General features: G+C 43.8%; 1 protein-coding gene across 3 annotated transcripts in view; it reads left to right on the top strand.

Annotated features, from left to right (window-relative positions):
• The window catches only part of MEI4 (meiotic double-stranded break formation protein 4), a 230,758-nt gene that overhangs the window by 52,161 nt on the left and 156,634 nt on the right, over window positions 1-21,963 (top strand). For all 3 annotated transcript variants that reach the window (XM_070480769.1, XM_070480768.1, XM_070480767.1), the window contains exon 3: window positions 19,401-19,933. In XM_070480769.1, coding sequence (XP_070336870.1) covers window positions 19,401-19,933 — 533 coding nt within the window. The remainder of the gene's footprint in view (window positions 1-19,400; window positions 19,934-21,963) is intronic.

Genomic DNA, 21,963 nt, shown 5'->3' with positions numbered 1-21,963 from the left:
TTGGAACATTCTGTGGGAGTCTAGCTGTTACCCTCTGTCATTGTTTTGGCAGTTACATCAAAGGAACTAGATTTTAATTCTCTGCCCTCTCTATGTGAAAGCGTTCATCACTCAGTCGTGTCTGACTCTGCAACCCCATGGACTGTAGCCCACCAGGCTCCTCTGTTCATGAAATTCTCCAGGCAGGAATACTGGAGTGGGTTGCCATTTCCTTCTCCAGGGGATCTTCCTGAGCCAGTGATTGAACCAGGGTCTTCTGCATTGCAGGCAGATTCTTTAACATCTGAGCTACCAGGGGAGCCATCCTCTCTATATACTGTTATTAAAAATTCTGGTCTCATTTTGATTCTTTTGTTCTGATTTCTCAATTCTGTAATTTTCCACCAGGAGCCCTGTGAGTTCTCTCTTTTCTGCAAAACATTATTTCTCTTTGAATATTACAGGAGCACCCTGTAGGTTGTCTGCCACCCGTTTGCCTCTGCAGGATTTTCTGGGACACAGTGAAGATCAGTTTGCAGCCATGATCAGGTTCCATTGCATGGGAACAGATCGTGTTCAGGCCCTTTCTCATCGTGAATGCAACATTTCTCTTCAGCCCCGCCTGTTCTTTCCTGGGTGCCTGTCTGTTCCCTCTGCCCCAGCTCCACCTTCAGAGAACCCTCGGCCATGCACCTGCCTGTGTGTCTTGTTCATGCTCCTTCCTCATGCAGAAGATGCCCTGGAGAAAGCTCTGTGATCCCTCCATGCTGACACCGCATAAATGAGGTCTTCCTGGCATTTCCCTCATTTGAACGGATTCCTTCCGGTCCCTGTGGCATCACATGAACCTCAGTTTGACAATGACGTCTTTTTGCCTCTTGGTAGAGCTCGTGTTGGCCTGCCTTTTCTTACCCCCCGATGCTGGGCGGTCTTGCCTATTTACTGTCTGAGGCCGCTCACCCCTCATTCCAGTGCCTAACGATTGCGGCACCCAGCATGTATTTGATCAGTTAAATTGATACCGTATAAGCTCTGTGAAATAGTCTGATCTGGCAAGTTACAATATACTTACTTTGGTTTATTTTTGCCCTGAAAATGGGTGTTAATTTCATTTTTTAAGAGTAAAAGATTATGCTGCTCCTTTGGTCAAATTTATTTAATTTCCTAGACCATTGATTTTTACAGTGAGTGATGGATGGATGAACTAAAGCTGTGCTGTACTGCTTTATAGCTCAGCCTTGCAGGTTATGGAAACAAGAACCCCTGAGAATGGACTTTATTCTCAGGAATATTACAATAGTAAAAAGCAATGGAAATGATTTCTGCTTGGTTAGCAATAAGATGTCTGCAGAAGACTGACTTTGAGGTTTCCTTTTTACCAAAGAATGTATTTTTAATCATAATTGACAGTGTAATAATTGACTATTTGAGCTCTCTGGTTATACCTCTTCAATCAGAATTAAGACTATCTTTACTTTGTCTCCTTATACTAGAGAACAGACTCTGCAGAATTAAGTATGTGACTTTTGGCCATATCCATATGTTCTTACAGAGTTGTCATTTGGGGCTTTACTGGCGGAGAGATTCTATTTTAAAAAAGACTGTTAGCTCTGGAAATGCGTATGTCTGCACACAGTGGTGTGTGAATGCCTCTTGGTCTTCATAACAAGCCTATAATTAGTTCACATACTTAAGGCATATGATGAGCTGTTATGTCACTCATCAGATGTTTTATTCCACAGTGAAATGAAATTCAAAATTGGCCAATTACAGTATTTTTCTATTTTGGGCTTGCCTGTCAAACTAGGGCTGTTATCCATATCTTCAGATAGTTTTGTGAGTTTCTAAAGAAAAGTATAATTTCTGCGGTTCAATGATGAAATGATCTTTTACCCTCTGAGTTTCCATAACCCTTTTCTTGTAATACATTATAACGTCCACTTAGCAGGGACCTCTGGCACCCGCCTTGCACCTGGTACTGTGTTGAGTGCTTAGGCTACAAAGTAAGACTGAGGTTTGCAGTTCAAAAAGAGAAGACAATTAATGTGTAATAACAGGTCCCGTGGAGCCTATTTCAGAGGAATCTGATCTGATCCAAGCATCAGAGAAGACATATGAATGAACATGTGAAGGTATTAGGTGGGTTTAGAAAGGGGTAGGAGAATGTTCTAGATAAAAACAAAACATCCCACAGAGGAACAGAGGCGAATACAGCTAGAGGAGTGGTTTCCAAACTTGGGTGCACATTGGCATCGCCTGAAGAGTTCTTAGGTCGACTTCTGAGAGAGACTGTTGGATACTTGGGAAGCCACGTTGAGGAGTTTTCAGCAGGTGGTTGTGGGGAGCACCCCTGACTGCAGGCTGAGACTGCACAGGCGGCTGAGAGGCGGTGCCGTGAGCCGGGCCTCGGAGAGGAGCAGCTCGGTGTCAGCCAGGGTGCAGAACGTGGTGAGAGGAAAAGTCAGGGTCTTCGTCTCTCCCGGCTTACAGCAGAGCTCCCGTGAGCGGGCCAGCTCCTAAAGCAGGCCTGGATTTCTCACACTTCGGGAGGTTCACGAGTCCAGATCTAGCCACCAGCAGGCTTGGCATCGGTGTGGGCTTGCACCTTCCGTCTCTGTCCTCACGTGATGGAAGGGGCCCTTTGGGAAGGACTCAGAGCCCTCGGGAGGGCTGCGCCCATGTGACCTCATCACCTCCCAGAGCCTCACCTTGTAAACCAGCTCCTGGGGCTTAGGCTTTCAACCTAGGGATTTCAGAGGAGACACAGACGTGCAAACCACAGCAGCTGGCGAAAAGGAAAAAAGAAAAAGAGGATTCTTTGGAGAAAATCCCAACTTAGTATCACATAAACCAAATGAAAACAGTAAGTTGAAAATAAGGAAATGCTTGAGGCGAGAGGTCAAGGAAGGCAGAAACTGATGACTGTGCCTTTAGTCCTGTGACCAGGAGCTCCCGTGTTCAGCAGCACCTTTTCTGAGAGTAGTCGGATATGTATATATGGAAGACCATCCACGTGCAGGAGGCAGTGGGCATCATGGATGTTGATAGAAGGTAACAGGTATAATGTGATGAGGAAACACTTGAGGGAAGAGAGAGCATGTAAGTGAGCCTCGGAGGGCACGTTGAGCTTCAGTAGATGGGTCAACACAGCCCAGGGAGGGAAGGGCAGCCAGAGGTGGGGGGTGCTGTGTCCGCGGCCAGAAGACACGGTTGTTCTTAGGAAGTGTTGAGGCTTTGTTTTCCAGTAATGAGGAGACAACTGAAGCTGTGTGCTTGGACTGGTGTTAATCCAGAAGGAAGGTGTTGATTGCAGGAGAGGGGAAAAATCAGAAGGTGGGGAAGACCAACAGGACAAGATGATAGTGCTCTCAGCATGAAGTGGGAAGGATGTGACCTAGGACACTGTCATGGGGAATGAAAAGGTGCCAGAGTGATGCATTTTGAAACAAAAATAATGCGGCTTATGAAATAACTAACTGGCTGTAGGGAGAGAAGAAAAAGAGTGTGCTCAAAGTTCAGGCTGGATGCATGAGACAAGTGTTCAGGGCTGGTACACTGGGAAGACCCAGAGGGATCGGATGGGGAGGGAGGCAGGAGGGGGGATCAGGATGGGGAACACATGTAAATCCATGGCTGACTCATGTCAATGTATGGCAAAACCCACTACAATATTGTAAAGTATTTAGCCTCCAACTAATAAAAAGAAACTTAAAAAAAAAGTTGGAGTCAAGATTTTTAAATTTGGGAGTTTGAAGGAAGAACTTTTTATTTAACAGTGATACATGTATAGCTTATTTATTGATTTAGTTGATTATGAAGTCAAAACTTTTTTACATTTTGAGAGGGAAAAGGAACATATATTTAATGAATCACCATCTAAATATATCTTCTTGGTACCAGCAAGATCCATGAGGGTCAGACTCCTGGTGAAGTGACACCTCCTTGTGAAAGGGAGAGAGGATGTCTAGGATGTGAGTGGGGATTTCTGAGCCCCCCACCTGGGTCACCAGAATTGATGGGGACTCCCAGAACCTGGGAGACAACAGGTAACAGACTTCAAGGCTCTGAAAGGCGCTGGGAGGAGGACCGGTGTGTTTCATGGCTCTTACTGTAATCTTTCACACTGGGGAGAAATGTTACCTTTAGTCATCAGATCTGAAGATTAAAGTGGGTTTTATGAATGTTTTATGTATCGTAAGATACTTGGAGATTATTTCCTTGGGGAAGCTTGAGTTATCCAAAGATATTTGTTTAGCAGTTAGCTGGGGAAAGACTGAACTGTTATTGATTCTGAAATAAATAAGAATTAGAGGGCATTGAAAGATAGAACTGCTCACTGTGGGCATAAAGCAAATTATATTTTAAGTGGCCCTAGCAAAATTGCCTGAATTTTGTTTTTTTCTTCCATTTCATCGAAAGCAGTTTCCTTGGTGTCCGAGATTGTCATTAAGGTTTTAGGGGAGAACATGACTATCTTCTTGCCCAGTAAGTTTTTGACTGATTCTTAATAAAGTCTAGATTTCATGGACAGAGTCTTGATATGTCAGGTGGAAACTAACGAATACACTAAAATCTTGAAACTGGAACCGATAGCCCATCTAAGGCAGTCTTTAGGAGATGCCCTAGTTGGAGGATGCATCTCTGCATCCTCAGAGATGCAGCTTAGACTTGGAGCATCTCTGTAGCAGTTTCCTGGCTGAGGTCTCTGATCTCAACAGGTACACATCAGTTAGACAGGAATGTACCCGACTGTTATCAGACAGATCAGTGGTCACATCCCAGCAAAGCCTGCCATTGCAGATTCACAGGTACCGCATCAGATGGATGTAACTTGGAGAGTGGGAATGAAGGGGAACCACTGGAAGGCGAATTAAGATCAGAGACGCCTTGTTGTGCTCCTTCAGGTGTGATTCAGTAAGCAGACAATATAAGGAGATGTTCAGAGGTCAGAGGACTACAGGTAGCTGAACGTTTGTTTAAAAAAAAATAAATATATATATATGTGTGTATACACACATACACACACACACACACATACACACACACACACACACACGTTTTTATTACAATGCTGAGAATCTTCTAAAATAGCCAGAAATATCAACAAGAACATACTGAAACATGATATTTACTCAGTACTGTGCTTGACCTTCAAGGCTGGAAAAGGAGGAAAGCTTTACTTGCTGCCCGTGGTGAGTTTATGGTGTCTGCTTAGAGAGGCAGGAGCCCCTGAGATTGTCACGTGGAAAGATACTATATGTGATGTATATAGGATTGTCTCAGGTTCTATCTATTCATGTTTATTCACTCATTGATTAATTGATAAGTTTATTCCATAAAAATTGTGATTTCTGGAGTAGTGATGAAAACAACAAGAAGTGGAATTTATATTCCTTTGGGTGAGACGGACAATAACAAGTAAACCAATAAGCAAGAAAAATTCAGAGCATGTTAAAACATGTGGAGAAGCTAAACCAGGCTGAAGCGATGGAGTGTCTGGGGATGGCGGTCAGTGAGACGTCATGAGAAGGAGGTATCGGAGGTGACTCCTGGAGGAGTAGGGTTATCCAAGTGGCCGCAAGGCGGGAAGGAGGCTTCTTGCTCAGTGAGCAGAAAGTGGCCAGTGTATCTGGGGGCAGGGTGAGTGAGGAAGAGAGGGCTGGGAGAGGCCAGAGGCAGGGCAGAAGCACAGGGTGTGTCGGTCTTGATCCAGCGGGTAGGACTTTAGGTTCAGTGGGAAGCCTTTTGTTGGCCCTGAGTAGGAGTTGTGAGCTTCATGCTCTGGCTACTGAGTGGAGAGTATCAGTGGGAAGCGAGACAGGGCCGCTGGGTAGAGTCTGAGGCTGCAGTCCATAGGGCGGTGCCCATGAGACAGCTGGAATATATGAGGCCCTTCCCTTTGCCAAAGAGAACATTCAGTGGCAAAGGTGAGACTTGAAAAGGGAGTGGAATTCCAAAAGAAATATGACAGATTTGCCATGAGTTAAACACGAATGTGTAGAGAGGGAGGAGAAAGGCCTTTTGGGGAGGTTGGAAGCTGGTAGTGGAGATGGTATGAAGGGGGCACAGCTCACTCACCTGCTCTCCTAAGAAAGCAGAACAAGCAGGAATTCATCCAACACTGTGGTTCTGACATTTGAATCACCTGTAGTAATGTGTTAGTCGCTTCAGTCATGTCCAACTCTCTGTGACCTCATGGACTGTAGCCTACCAGGCTCCTCTGTCCAAGGAATTCTTCAGGCAAGAATCCTGGAGTGGGTAGTCATTTCCTTCTCGGAGGGATCCTCCCGACCCAGGGATCGAACCCAGGTCTCTTGCATTGCAGGCAGATTCTTTACCATCTAAGCCACCAGGGAAGCCCTAGTGGCTTTAAAAAAACTTTAAAAAAAAATCCATGGCTGATTCATGTCAATGTATAGCAAAAACCACTACAATATTGTAAAGTAATTAGCTTCCAACTAATAAAAATAAATGGAAAAAAAAATATTGATATCTGGCCTCCAGCCCTGCCTGGAGATGATGATGTCCTTGGCATAGGGTGTGGTCTGGTGTGCATGTCACTGCAACATGCAGGCAGGGTTGAAACTCACTGGTGTAAGTTCGTTCAGTGTAACTTCTCAGAGCGCAGCAAAAAAACTAAACATGGCAGGCCAAGTGCATGATATGGGAGAAGCAAAGCCTTTCCTTTGGGATTCACTCAGTTATGGGACTCCTCCGAGATGTTCATGTGAAAGCAGATTCCTAGAGTCCTCCCATGGAAACGCTGAGCCTGGGATGACGTGCATTTAGTATGTTCCCTTTATGGTCACGTAGGTTGGGTAAAAGATCTCAGTGCTTCTAATTTCTGATATCAGTGAAGTGGACACATCTTGTGAAATGAAAGCCAGCCTGTTTTCTGTCAAGGGGGCTGGAGGACCAAGTCAGCGCCGGGCACCATCTCAGCAGCTTGTCTGTGAGCAGCTGGAACCCTGGGGTCAAGAGCAGGGCCATCAGCGGTGTGGTGAGAGACACATTCAGGCAAGTTCTTTTGGAAGAGGCTTGGTCAAGGAGAGCTTGGAGGTCACAGGAAAGGGAACACCGGTGAGATGGTAGAGAGCTATGCGGTTTGGCCTCCGCACCACTGGGAGGCCAGTGAGTGGGGCATATTGCGGAGTTCAGTCATTCTCATGGTGTTCAGAGTACCCACACCTGACAAGTGGGCATTATGCTGGTGGAGTCATTGGTTTCACTTGATAGCGGGTTGTATTTTCATGGTTTTGATGTTTGTTTGTTGGACTGACGTTGGCATCAGTAGAAATGCCCACTACCTCTCAACCTGATACTTCCCATTTGTTAGGAAGTAGAGTTAGGGCACTGCTTCTTCTGTGGACTGTGCCCCTAAATGGCTCTATCCAGATAGAAATTAATTCTTCTTATCAGTTACTAATTTTACCCCAGTAACTCTTTTCCTTTTGGAGAAATTCTTCTGTTCACTTATTCAGCTTCTTTTATTCACTAGCTGTCGGGTACAGACAGGGTGAGGATTACAGAGTGTGATAAGGTCTGAGCCCTGCCCAGGGGATCACACAGTCTACTGTTGGGGGCAAAACCATTTCAGGTATTGCACCCAGTGAGACCCTGTGGTCCAGAGATTGATCTGATGTTCAGAGGAGAGGGTAAGTGATTATTCCGCTTTAGAGAACCAGGACTTTTTAAAAGTCTTTTTGGAGGAAGATACTGACCTTGAAGGATGGATAGGATTTAGAAAACTATGGATACTAGAGCATTTCAGGCAAGGAACAGTGTAAACTAAGGACATGAGAATCTACTGGCAAATGGTTTAATTTGACTGTGGCATGCAGAGCATGAAGAGTTATTCTGGAAAATAAGATGAAAAACTAGATCGGAGCCTATTAATAACAGATGTGACAGCAAGTGGAAAACATACTTTATTCTATAGGCAGCGTGAGGCCTTTGGAGACTTTCCAGCAGGAGACAGAAGGGAGACTAGCATTTATTGGGTGTGTGCTGTGCGTGTGCCAAGCAGTATACTTTCTGAGAGTGCTTCCTTGAGGTGACCTGAAGGAGAAGATCATTCAGGAAGAGTAATTGGGCAGCGTGTTTAGAGTTGTTTGAGGAGGGAGGAGATTGGAGACAGAGAAGTCACTGTCATAGCCCAGGTCTTGTATGAATTGTTTTGGCATAGAAATAAAGACATGGTAGAAAAAGGGTTTTACTTATTGAGTAATATTTATTCAGTTCTTAGTATTCTAGGCAGTCAGACTCTCCTAGAGCCCACATTCTTGTGAGTGAGACAGATTTCACCAGCAAAAGGTGGTCAGACAGTAACAAGTGAGATGCAGAGAATTAAAGCAGGGAGACATGACAGAGACCAGTCTGGTGATAGCTTTAGCTTGGATGGTCAGGGAAGGCCTCCTTGAAGAAGTGCCATTTAAAAAGGCACTTGAATGATAACAAGGAGCCTGCCATGAGAAAACTTGGGTTGGGTTGGGGACAGAGCAACCCAGGCAGAGGAAACATGTAAACTTTTAACTGTAAAAGCCAGCGATCCCAAGGAATAGAAGGGTGAGGCAGGGTTATGTTATTTGTCAGTGGCATGTAGAGAGGATTAAGGAGGAGGTCAGAGTTGACTCTTACTGTTCAAGTGTTGGACAGAGAGCAGCAGCAGCCTTCTCTGGATGTTGGACCAGGTATAGGTGAAGGCGATGATTTGTTTTGGATATTTGTGGTTTACTGTCCTGAGGTCTAGTCATATCGAGATACCTAGGAGCTTGAGCTTGGTGGATGAGTAGGATTGGAGATAGAGATCTGAGACTCTTCTGCCCAGAGGAATTCTCTGAGGCTGTAGGAAAGGCAGGGATGTCCAGGAGGTTGGAACAAGCAGAGAAAGCCAAAGGTGCAGGCATGTGGATGGTTTATTTGGTGAACTAGAAGATGGCTTGGAGGAAAGAGATGGGGATAACCAGGAACGCCCAGAGTTTGAGCATCTGAAGTCAGGAGGAACTATACACTCAAAAAAGCCTGAACCAGTCAGACACACCAGTACGCTGTTTTGTTTGGTGAATCTCAGTGAAGACAATTCAGCTGAGACAGTTATTTCATTAGTTTGTAATCTCTTGCATTTGATATTACTGTCTCTCATGGTGCATTCAAAGTTAAATTGTGATGCAGGCTTCTTGTGTGGGTTTAAATAAAGATGCAGCCTGGGAGGGATAAATTGGGAGATTGGGACTGACATATACCACCACTATATATGGAATGGATAACTAATAAGAGCTTGCTGCATAGCACAGGGAATTCTATTCTCAGGACTCTCTACTGGCCTGTATGGGAACAGAACGTAAAAAGAAAACAAAAAAATAAGACAAAAAACTGCAGTCTTTTCTTGGTCAGAATGTCTTAAATGTGCTTTGCAATAAGCTAAAATATATCCTTCCAGAAGCAGAAGTCTAACAATTGCTTTAAAGTGAAAATTGTCCATTAGAATACGAATTGTGAAGCGTTTTAAAGTAGCGTTTCCAAATTGACCACCAGGTGGCATAAACAATTCTTTTATAAATTGTTCACTGCATCAGTACAAGTGAATGATTATTACTGTTAAGAAATCATGGTGGGGACAAACCATATATACCTGTGATGACTGCATTTGAAGATACGCTGTTTTATTTACCTTTATATATGTATGTATAGGCTTCCCAGGTGACTCAGTGGTAAATCCTCCTGGAAGTGGGTTTGATCCCTGAGTCGAGAAGGTCCCCTGGAGAAGGAAATGGCAACCCACTCTATTAGTCTTGCCTGGAGAATCCCATGGATAGAGCAGCCAGCGGGCTTCAGTCCATGGGGTTGTATAGAGGCAGACACAACTCAGCAACAACAGCAACAGCAGCAAACGATTATATATGTGTGTGTGTGTCAGAAACAGTAAGCCCTAACAAGCAGAAGAGGTTAAGAAGAGTTGTCAAGAATACACAGAAAGCTATACAAAAAAGGTCTTAATGACTGGGGTAACCATTATGATGTAGTCACTCATCTAGATCCAGGCATCCTGGAGTGTGAAGTCAAGTGGGCCTTAGGAAGCATTACTACAAACAAAGCTAGTTAAGTTGATGGAATTCCAGCTGAGCTGTTTCAAATCCCAAAAGATGATGCTGTTAAACTGCTGTACTCAATATGTCAGCAAATTTGGAAAACTCAGCAGTGGCCATAGGGCTGGAAAAGGTCACTTTTCATTCCAAACTCAAAGAAAGACAATGGCAGAAAATATTACAGCTGCCATACGATCGCGGTCATTGCACATACTAGCAAGGTTATGTTCAAAATCCTTCAAGCTGGGTTTCAGAAGTACCTGAACTGAGAACTTCCAGGTGTATTGATACAGTCTGGGTTAGAAAAAGCAGAAGAACAAGAGATCAATTTGCTGACATTCGTTGGATCCTGGAGAAAGCAAGGGAGTTTCAGAAAAACATCTACTTCTGCTTCATTGAGTACACTAAAGCCTTTGACTGTGTGGATCCCAACAAACTGGAAAATTCTCACAGATGGGAGTACCAGACCACCTTACCCATCTCCTGAGAAATCTGTATGGAGGTCAAGAGGCAACAGTTAGAACCGGACATGGGACAACAGATTGGTTCAAAATTGGGAAAGGAGTATGTTAAGGATGTATATTGTCACCCTGCTTATTTAACTAATATGCATTTATGCAAAATGCCAGGCTGGGTGAAGCACAAGCTGGAATCAACATTGCTAGGAGAAATATCAATAATCTCAGATATGCAGATGATACCACTCTAATAGCAGAAAGTGAAGTGGAACTAAAGAGCTTCTTATGTGGCCAAAATAGATGAAAATAGAAGAAAAAAAAAATAGAAGAAAAAGCTGGCTTGAAACTCAGCATGAAAAAAAAAACAAAACAAACTTAAGATCTTGGCATCCAGTCCCATCACTTCATGGCAAATATGGGAAACAGTGGAAGCAGTGACAAATTTTATTTTCTTGGGCTCCAAAATCACTGCAGACAGTGACTGCAGCAATGAAATTAACATATGCTTGCTCCTTGGAAGGAAAGCTTTGACAAACGTAGATAGCCTTTTCAGAAGCAGAGACATCACTTTGTGACAAAGGTCCGTATAGTGAAAGCTATGGTTTTTGCAGTAGTCATGTACGGATGTGAGAGTTGGACTATAAAGGAGGCTGGGCACCAAAGAATTAATGCTTTTCAAACTGTGGTGCTGGAGAAGACTCCTGAGAGTTCCTTGAATGGCAAGGAGATCAAACCAGTGAATCCTAAGGACAATCAGCTTTGGATATTCATTGGAAGAAGTGATGCTGAAGCTGAAGCTCCAATACTTCGGCCACCTGATGAGAAGAGCTGACTCATTGGAAAAGACCCTGATGCTGAGAAATCTGAAGGCAAAAAACAAGGGGGCAGCAGAGAATGAAATGGTTAGACAGCATCACTGACTCAATGGACATGAATTTGAGCAGATTCCTTGAGATAGTGAAGGACAGGGAAGCCTGGTGTGCTGCAGTCCATGGCATCGCAAAAAGTTGGACATGACTTAGCAACTGAATAATAACAGTATTCAACAAATATTCAGATTCAGTATGTAGGAGGGCAGGCATCAGTGAACAGAAATACCTGAATTAGGAAACTCTGTGTCTACCCTCAAGAGTCTCTCCCTTCTATTAGTGAGTCACTAATAAATTCAGAACAGGTTGATGAGTGCAGTAATAGAAGCAAAGTGAAAGATGCCCAGACCAGGCGTGATTTCCTGTCCCTGGGGAGAGCAGTGAGGACTTCCCGGAGGACTTTGTAGGAGGGTTTTCAGAATCCGTCCTTCTCTGGGTTATAGTAGAAGCATGTGCCAGGCAGTGGTGAAAACACCTTGTGCAAATTCATGGTTGTGTGAATTAGTTGGGTGTGTTCTGGTAAACTGTAAGTAGTTTAGCATCTGTTGTTGTTGTTTGGTCTCTTAAGTGTGTCCGACTCTTCTGCGACCCCACGGCTGTAGCCCGCTGGGCTCTTCTGTCCATGGGATTTCCCGGGTTAATTTTGCTTGCATGTAAATACGATGAGGATGAAAGTGAGGCTGGCAAAGTGGCCAGAGTGGTTTTGTGGGCCATGCTGAGGATCTGAGAGGACCCTGTTATGTCAGGTAAGGGAAGCCCTTGGACGGTGTTAAGGATGAGAGTCTTGTGATCAAGCTAGCATTTTAGCAGACTGACTTTCAAGATGGAGCCTCAAGGAGGACAGAATTAACCAGAGGCAGGAGGATGGATCAGGCCAGTACAGGGTGTGGGTCAACGCAGGAGCTGGCGCTGGTGGGAGGAACTAGAGATGGACAGACTCGAGACGTGGGTTTGATGGTTCATTTCATGTCTCAACTCGGGTGGGCTCCTGGGTGTCTAGACATTGGGTCAAAACTTAGTTGTGATGCATTTTTCAGGGTGTTCATAACTGAGACTAACATCTGAGTCAGGAGGTGGAGTGGAGCGGCCCGCCCCCCGTGGTATGGACGGGCCTCATCTGCTCTGCTCACCTCCTGAGAACAGAAAGGCCGAGTAAGAGAGCTGAGCTGGGACGTCGGTACGCCGTGGCCTTTAAACTCGCACTGAGCTGGAACCTTGGCCCCTCCTGGGTCTGGAACCTGCTGAATGTCAGATGGGAATGTGCACGGTCAGCTCTCCTGATCCTGGGGCTTCATAGCTGGACGGGAACTGCACTCTTGGGTCTCCTTGCTGACTTCAGGTCTTGGAAATGCTCAGCTTCCATATTCACACAAGCCAGTTGCCCATAAGAAATTTATTTCTTTGTTGCTTGCTCTCTGTCCTGTTGGTTCTGTTTCCTTGAAGTGCCCTGACTTACACACACACAGAACATAGAACTGGCATAACATGGCCTTTCGGTGTGTGAGATGGGGTGAGGATGCTCCCTCTCCGACAGGCCTGGTGACTGGAGGGACAGGCCTGCTGTCAGCTGACATGGATAGCGTGTGGGACACATCTGCACTGTATGTTGGTGTGTGCATTGTGTGAAGATGAGTTGTTAGTTTTTATAAACATAAAGTTTATGGTGTTTGCAGGACAAACAGAAAGATGCAGTTTAAGCAGCCGGTTCCATAGGCCTGAGTTTATAAATGAAGTAGGAACTTTGGAAATGGATGAGGAAAGACATGAAAAATTGATGTGGGTGTGACTATTTGGGGGTAGCAGAAAATGTATTTCCTGTTAGGGGTGGGTGTTTCTAGGGCCTGGTGCGTGGAGGGCACTGGCTGTGTTTTGTTAAGTGTGCTTGCGATCCACTCTGAAATGGTGAGCAGAGTGAAAGTGGAAATTACCAACTGCAAGGAAATGGAAAAGGCAAGGGCCCAGTAAAGTGGAATATCAGGTCTGTGGGCTCTAACGTATGGGAGAGACTATAGAATGTTTTTTACCCCAAATGTGTAGTTTTAATTGCTATCTTATTTCACATATTTTTCATATGTGATTTCACACTTTAGCATGATTTGGATTTCTTGATACCTATAACTTTTAATAATGATAATGGTTATTTGCATTTCATGTGTACTAGACTATGCTTGATCAGCTTGTGTGTGTGTGTCTATGTGTGTGTGTGTAGTTTATTATCCATTTTAAATCTGATAACACATGCGTTAATTAGACCATATCCAGTGACTTGTAGGGAGATTACAGTCCTCAATCCCTTCAGCCCAATAAGAAATTACGAAGCATCTCTAGCTTCTGCTTTACCTTGATGCCTCCTGGAAAAAGCAAGAATTACAGAAAGTTGCAGGAGCATGGCTTCATTTTCTCTCCTTCCTTTGAGTACAGTGCTTTGTTAGTCATGCTTTGAGATTTATGTTGAGAAAAGTCATACAAGTCAATGAGTGTAATTTGTGGTTACAGAAAATTCTTTTAAAGAGACAGGGGTGTTCTCTGTTTTCATGCTCTGTGTTACCTGAAGAAGGATGGATATTTAAAAAACTTGTCTGTAAATAGTCTTATTTATGACTGTTGCAAGACTGTAACCTGTTAATATTCATTATCACTGAAGATGTTTAATTCTCTCTAGGAAAGTTTTCCCCCCTGTTTATCTTTTCCATTTTATAAGGATATATACAATAGTAACATTTGCCCACTGTTATTTACTTTACATATTAGGCCATGAAGGATATCCAGCATGAAACTGTTGGTTTCCAGTGCAAATACTGTTTGTATTCTTCAAAGTTTCATTACCGAGGACAAATGGGAGAGGACATTAATTGGTTACAAAAGGTAGTAGATGTTATAAAAAATAAATTATTGGCTCTTGTTAGCAAGTACTCTGAGACATTATGAGTTATTTTTTGAAGAACCACACTCTGTCTGTCTGTCTGTTCTGTCTGATCTCTCATGTAATTGTTGTGGTTTGGTGTAAGATCATGGCACACTGTGAATACTGCAGGGTCAGAGGAGATCTGCCGCAGTGAGCAGCAGGTTTTCCCACTAAGCATTTCCCCTGATCAGGCGTCTTCTCGGATTCCCAGGTGGCAGAGTGGTAAAGAATCCTCCTGCCAGTGCAGGAGATGCAAGAGACGAGGGTTCAATCCCTGAGTGCGGAAGATCCCCTGGAGTAGGAAATGGCAACCCACTCTAGTATTTCTTGCCTGAAAATTCCATATGCAGAGGAGCCTGGTGGGCTGCAGTCCATGGGGTCACAAAGATTGCACATGCCTGAGTGACTGAGCACACACACACGAAGGCATAGGGTGTCTTCTGCAGATGAGAACGTGACTCAGTAAGGGAACCCCAGATATGACCAGAGACAGAACTTCTGCCATTTAGGAGCTCATGAACAACTGCATAACATATAGAAGTTGGTGAATGCCATCGTGGAAATGTACAGAATCTGGTTAGGAAACACACAGACCTCTGCCGTGGTTGGCAGGCCTTGGGATGGAGGGCTTGGTTTCCCTTTACTCCTTGTGGCTTTTCTCAGTCCTCTTCATCAAGTTCAGCCTGTGCTTATGTCCTTATTGGTAGATTTGGGATAGCCACGTAGCCTTCCAGGGTTGCTCTGAACATCAGTTGAATTAGTTCCTGAAACCACTTTGTAAAGTGAAATATGAATAAAAGATTCTTCTCTGTGGTGGCGTGAGGTTCATCCTGTGAGCCTCACTGTGTCCCACGGAAGCGTGGTCCTCCCCTGTGGAGCCGGGCGTGCCTGCAGGGCGCTGAGAGCCTGCTGCCTATGCGGGGTCCACACACGTGGGGTTCTCTAGCATGTGCCCTCATCACTTTTCTGAAAGCACAGAACAGACCGGCAGAAAGAGTGGTGTCTTGTTTTGTGTGATCCTGTCACAGTGCTTTCGAATTGTGGTCCTGGAGAAGACACATGAGAGTCCCTTTGACAGCAAGGAGGTCCAACCAGTCCATTCTAAAGGAAATCAACCCTGAGTGTTCATTGGAAGGACTGATGCTGAAGCTGAAACTCCAGGACTTTGGCCACCTCATGCGAAGAACTGACTCATTGGAAAAGACCCTGATGCTGGGAACGATTGAGGGCAGGAGGAGAAGGGGACAACAGAGGATGAGATGGCTGGCTGGCATCACTGACTCGATGGACATGAGTTTGGGTAAACTCTGGGAGATAGAGAAGGACAGGGAAGCCTGGCGTGCTGCAGTCCATAGGGTTGTGAAGAGTCGGATACAACTTAGTGACTGAACAACAACAATTCCTGTCATGAGAGCCAGGTGCGTAGTTAGAACTGCTGCCCTCAGATTTGCATTTTTGAGCACCTAGAGATGAGATGGTATGGTTACGACTTGCCCACAGTCATACCAGTGAGGAGGGATTGAGAAGCAGAAGCAAGAAAGCAGCTTTTGCCTCTCAACTTACTTGTTGGGAGAATTCATTTCATGAGTCTTCCTGAAATCATCACCCATGAAGTTCAGCTTACTTTGATGGAAAATTGAGTAGGTTAATGAAATATTTAAACTTATGTTCACTTTCTTAGCAGAGAACTATTTTGAGTTCCCTGAAAGAAATATGTAATCTTCCTGAAGAATTACCATAGTACCCTCTGCTCTACTTTTGTGAGGAGTAAAATGGATGTCTTGAGAAGTTTTTTTATCCTTGCTCATGAGAAAATGAAAGTGTCTGCCAGTTTAAAATGAACATGCCGTCTGCTGGTTGTAATGCAGAGATAGCAGCATGCAGTTAAACATGTTGCTGGCAGTCTGCCGTTCTGGTACCACCGCATTTGTGAATTTGCCTCATCACCTCCCTAACTTGGAGTGCAGATTTTGTAGTGATAATTCACAATCTCATCTTTGCACATTTGTGGTGGTCACAGTAGACACTTGTTAAATGAGTGTTCTCTGAACTGAAGCTCTATCCTCTGGTTCAGCCTCATCAGCTTCAAATTTTACTGAAGGACAATGGAACAGTGATTTAGATTTCAAGTATGTGGTGGGGCAGGGAGAGAATGCTGCTTTACCATTGTTCTTCTGCCCCATTCAACTAGTGTTCACCTGTCTCCAACTTAAAAAAAAAAAAAAAAGACTGTTGGGTGAGATATCCTTTAATTTCCTATGTGCCAGGGCTATTTTTTATAACCCTGTGCATTGTCATCCTACTTCCTTCAGCCTCAGGGTAAAAAATTGCTTCTTCATCAGTAAACATTGCCCTTCCGTGGGTCCTTGACTCCATCTCTCACCTGCTCACTGGCTATGCCTCCACCTCCCGGCTTTATTTTCTATCCTATCTGTAGCTTTTGTTTATCTGGGTTTTTTTTTTTTTTTTGGTTATAATCTATAATTGCTCAAGTGTCTTTTTGTCCCAGTGTTTTCTGCCATGTTCACCGGTAGCTACTCCCATGTCAAGCTCTCCTGACCCATGTCCTCACAAGCCTTGGCCAGCTTCCCCTGTGTTTGTGACTTTCCCATCCACTCTTTCATTCACTTCACCACCCCTACTGACCAAAAACTGCTCAGGACGTGATCATGGGTGATTTTTTAACTGGTAATTCTGACAAATTTTTCATTAGCACTTTATCTGATCAGACTTCCCGCCTGCATGTAATTTCTCCTTGAAACTTCACTTGCCTTTCGTGTCACTGTTGTTTTTCTTCTTGTACCTCTTAAGTTGTCTCTTCTCTGTCTCCCTGATGACCGTTCTCTCCACTCAGCCCTCAGATTGACATACCTCAGGGTGTCTCTTGGAGCCTCGTAACCACTCCTTCCAACACCGCCGCCGCACACTGATGACTCCTAAAGTATCTGCAGTCTAGACCTTTTCCACATCCTGTGGCTTCTGTGGCCAATTTCCAGGTGAATATCTTAGTCTAGATTTCCTCTGATTGCGTCCCAGTTCTCAGCGCTTCTCCTAAGCCTCTTTCCTGTCTGTGTGTGCAAGTCAGAAGCACGGGATGCATGTATTCCTCCTCCACTCCCATGTCTGCATCCGATCCATCAGCTGGCTTCCGCTGGTGCTGCTTTCCCGACTCAGCCCTGCCTTTCTAGTTTTCCACTGCAATTTCTTGGTTCTTTTCTTTCATCATCTGACATCACAGAGGCCACTCTGAACTGATCTTCAGTGTCTGATTGAGTCCTTCTCCACTATGCCCTTCACGGAACTCATAGAGTGGTCTGTGATATGAAAAGGCGATCATTTCGCTTCCCTGAGTCACACCATATATTGTCCTGTTCCTGCTTCCACTGCTGACATCAGTGTTTCTGAAAATGGTTTCATAGATACATGAGTGTGCTGAAGGACGTTCAGTGATTTCAGTATTGTGGGGATGCTTTTGTTGTTGTTCAGTCACTCAGTTGTGTCTGACTCTTTGCCACCCCATGGACTGCAGCACGCCAGGCTCCCCTGTCCTTCACTATCTCAAGGAATTTGCTCAGATTCATGTCCGTTGAGTTGGTAATGTCATTAAACCATCTCATCCTCTGTTGCCCTCATCACCTTTTGCCTTCAGTCTTTCCCAGCATCAGGGTCTTTTCTAATAAGTCAGTTCTTTGCATCAGGTGGCCAAAGTATTGGAGCTTCAGCATCAGTCCTTCTAGTACATATTCAGGGTTGATGTTGTTTAGGATTGACTGCTTTGATCTCCTTGCAGTCCAGGGGACTTTCAGGAGCCTTCTCCAACACCACTATTCAAAAGCATCAAGTCTTCAGTGCTCATCCTTCTTTATGCTCTTAGCTCTTCACACCTGTACATAACTACTGGAAAAATCATAGCTTTGACTATACGAACCTTTGTTGGCAAACTGATTTCTCTGCTTCTTAATATACTGTCCAGGTTTGTCATAGCTTTCCTTCCAAGGAGCAAGTGTCTTCTAATTTCATGGCTGCAGTCACCATTTTTACTGATAATCATTTCACAAACAACCTTTTTGTGTTTATGATGACATCTCTGCCAAAGAGTTACATAAAGTTACTAAGTTAAGCCTTAACTGTAATATGTCTCAACTGATCCTCGTGGTTATATATATAGTTTCAAAAATCTATGATATATATGCATACATACACATACACATATATATGCACATACATACAAATATATGTGTGAATATATATATAAACACAGATGTAGATACATATACTTGGATAATTATAAACAAATATGCATGCATATATATAATTTGTTTATATATTTTTGTATATTAGGTCTATGCGTGTGTTTATACATAATTTTTCCAGATTACACTCACTGTGAACATTAATAGAATTTTAAATAAAATTATACAGAATGTATATTCTGAGGTCCTCAATCTCAGGTTTTTTTGTGATTTGGGCTCTGCGTACGTGTCTAATGTAATCAGTCTCTTATCTTATATTTTCTGTAAAAGGAATGTGAAACTACTGGTGGCTCTTATAAGTACAGCGTTTTGCTTTGTCCTCTTAAGTCTGTGCGTTTTGCTTACCCTTTGGTCAGTGAAATTCTCTGCTCGTCCCCCTGTTCCTCGAACTTTTAACTTGGAGCTCCTGGCTTGTATCTTATAAATTAGTTCTGTTACCTCTTCCAGGAGGCACTGACCTAACCTGGGTGTGATGTGCAGTGGCCCCCCTGTTGTCGTGGACACACCTGTTATTCTGCAGGTACCTGTTGGGATCCGTACTAGATGCTGACTTCTGTCAGGTTCTGTGGCCTCTCTTCTGTGTCTTTCAGGCGTGGCCTTGATGAAAGTTAGTGACCTGACAATATGTTGGGCTAATCACCATACTTTCTCCCAGATATAGAACTTTTCTACAGTCAGTCCAAGCAATTTCATTCACATTTCTCCTCTATGTAATTTTTACACTACAGCTTCTCAAATGTCTCAGTATGTATTTCATGCTTCATTTAGTGTTTTAAGTTAGAAAAATCAGTGTCTAGTTTGAAGAAATGTTAGCCACCAAAAGATAATGCTTATATTCTCTTCCATTTCAGGAGACCCATCTTCCCAGGTGCAGGCTCAGGAACCTAAAAGTTCTGAAAATACACCAACTCTGCTGGAAGATTCCGGGTGTTATTTATCAAGTGAGCAGCAGACACCCTCAGAGACACCCCAGTGCTTTGGGGAGGGCTGGACCCCCACCCCCTTCTCATCACTGCCCATTGAGAGTAGACCTTGTGCTCCCCCAGAAGAGCCTCTGTCTTCTCACATGCACTTCTTGCAACATCTGCTTGGACTAAAGAACCTGACTGAGTCAGAGCACCTGAAAACAGACTTCAGCCACTTTGAAAATGCCTCTGCCACAATATCAGATTCTGTTTTTCAGTTGCTGGATGGCTTGATCACTTTTTACCAAGCACCCAAACTTCCTTGTTCAAGCTTTTGGACAGAAGCTATTGATACTTTAGCTAGACTGATTGATGATTGCAACTTATCTAATCATATTCTTAGAAAGTGTTCCAAAAAGTTGGAAGAGTTTGAGAAGACCCTGCTGCAGGCTATTTTAAGGAACAGCCAAATCAATCGGGTAAGTAGCACGTTTCTTTTATGTGTGAAATAGCGTGTCAGTGATTTGAGTGAGCACACCTAGTGGGTAATGTCTGTTGTGGTCGCTTAGCCTCATGGCCCAGAATCTCCAGCTGGACATTGCTTTGTAGCCATCTGCAGCTCTGACTTGTCCTCACGACCCAGCTTTAGGTTCTGATGAATGGCTTTTTTCTCTGTGTAGGTGCCTGTGTTTTAAGCTGTGCTTCTCCACTTTGTGGCTGGTTTTGTTGCCCAGTCGTGTCCGACTCTTTGCGACCTCATAGACTGTAGCACACCAGGCCTCCCTGTCCATCACCAGCTCCTGGAGCTTGCTCAAACTCATGTCTATTGAGTCGGTGATGCCATCCAACCATCTCATCCTCTGTTGTCCCCTTCTCCTCCTGCCCTCAATTTTTTCCCAGCATCAGGGTCTTTTCCAGTGAGTAAGTTCTTCCCACCAAGTGGCCAAAGGATTGAAGTTTCAGCTTCAGCATCAGTCCTTCCAATGAATATTTAGGACTGATCTCCTTTAGGATGGACTGGTTGGATCTCCTTGCAGTCCAGGGGACTCTCAGGAGTCTTCTCCAGCACCACAGTTCAGAAACATCAATTCTTCGGTGCTCAGCTTTCTTTATAGTCAAACTCTCACATCCGTACATGACTACTGGAAAAGCCATAGCTTGAACTACATGGAGCTTTGTCAGTAAAGTAATGTCTCTGCTTTTTAATGCACTGTCTAGGTTGGTCATAGCTTTTTTTCCATGGAGCAGGCGTCTTTTAATTTCATGGCTGTAGTCACCATCTGCAGTGATTTTGGAGCCCAAGAAAATAAAGTCTCTCACTGTTTCCATTGTTTTCTTATCTATTTTCCATGAAGTGATGGGACTGGATGCCATAATCTTTGTTTTTTGAATGTTGAATTTTAAGCCAACTTTTTTACTCTCTTTAGCTTTCATCAAGAGGCTCTTTAGTTCTTCTTCACTTTTTGCCATTAGGGTGGTGTCATCTGCATATCTGAGGTTATTGCTATTTCTCCTGGAAATCTGGCTTCCACCTTGTGCTTCATACAACCCAGCATTTGTCATGATGTACTCTGCATAGAAGTTAAATAAGCAGGGTGACAATATACAGCCTTGACGTATTCCTTCGCCAATTTGGAACCAGTCTGTTGTTTCATGTCCAGTTCTAACTGTTGCTTCTGGACCTGCATACATATTTCTCAGGAGGCAGGTCAGGTGGTCTGGTATACGTATCTCTTTCAGAATTTTCCATAGTTTGTTGTGATCCACACTGTCAAAGAATTTGGCATAGTCAATAAAGCAGAAGTAGATGTTTTTCTGGAACTCTCTTGCTTTTTCGATGATCCAGTGGATGTTGGCAATTTGATCTCTGGTTCCTCTGCCTTTTCTAAATTCAGCTTGAACATCTGGAAGTTCACAGTTAGTGTACTGTTGAAGCCTGGCTAGTAGAATTTTGAGCTTTACTTTGCTAATGTGTGAGATACATGCACTTGTGCAATAGTTTGAACATTCTTTGGCATTGCCTTTCTTTGGGAGTGGAATGAAAACTGGCCTTTTCCAGTCCTGAGGTCACTGCTGAGTTTTCCAAATTTGCTGGCATATTGAGTGCAGCACTTTAACAGCGTCATCTTTTAGGATTTGAAATAGCTCAACTGGAATTCCATCACCTCCACTAGCTTTGTTCATACTGATGCTTCCTAATAATAATATGACTTTATTATTATTTTTTGTTTCCCTTGTGTATTTAACATGGTTTTCAATGACTCAGGGATTCTTTTATTGCAAGTGACATTCAGGTAACCTGAAATTGTTTTGCCGCTTGGCTCTTGAGACATAATACAGAGCTTCTTTCTTGCATAACTTTGTTATCTTCCTCAGTATCTGGTCCTTCGTAAATGCCTTCACATTTTAATCCTTTTTAGTTGAGTACTAAAAATGTCAAAGAGGAGACCAAGAGGCCCGTCTAACTTATTTACTATATCTCACTGGGTAAGAGGTTCACAGTGTTGTT

The sequence above is a fragment of the Odocoileus virginianus genome, chromosome 19 (genome assembly GCF_023699985.2).
Source record: "Odocoileus virginianus isolate 20LAN1187 ecotype Illinois chromosome 19, Ovbor_1.2, whole genome shotgun sequence".
Classification (NCBI taxonomy): Eukaryota; Metazoa; Chordata; class Mammalia; order Artiodactyla; family Cervidae; genus Odocoileus; species Odocoileus virginianus.
This window is presented reverse-complemented; position numbering and strand designations above follow the sequence as displayed.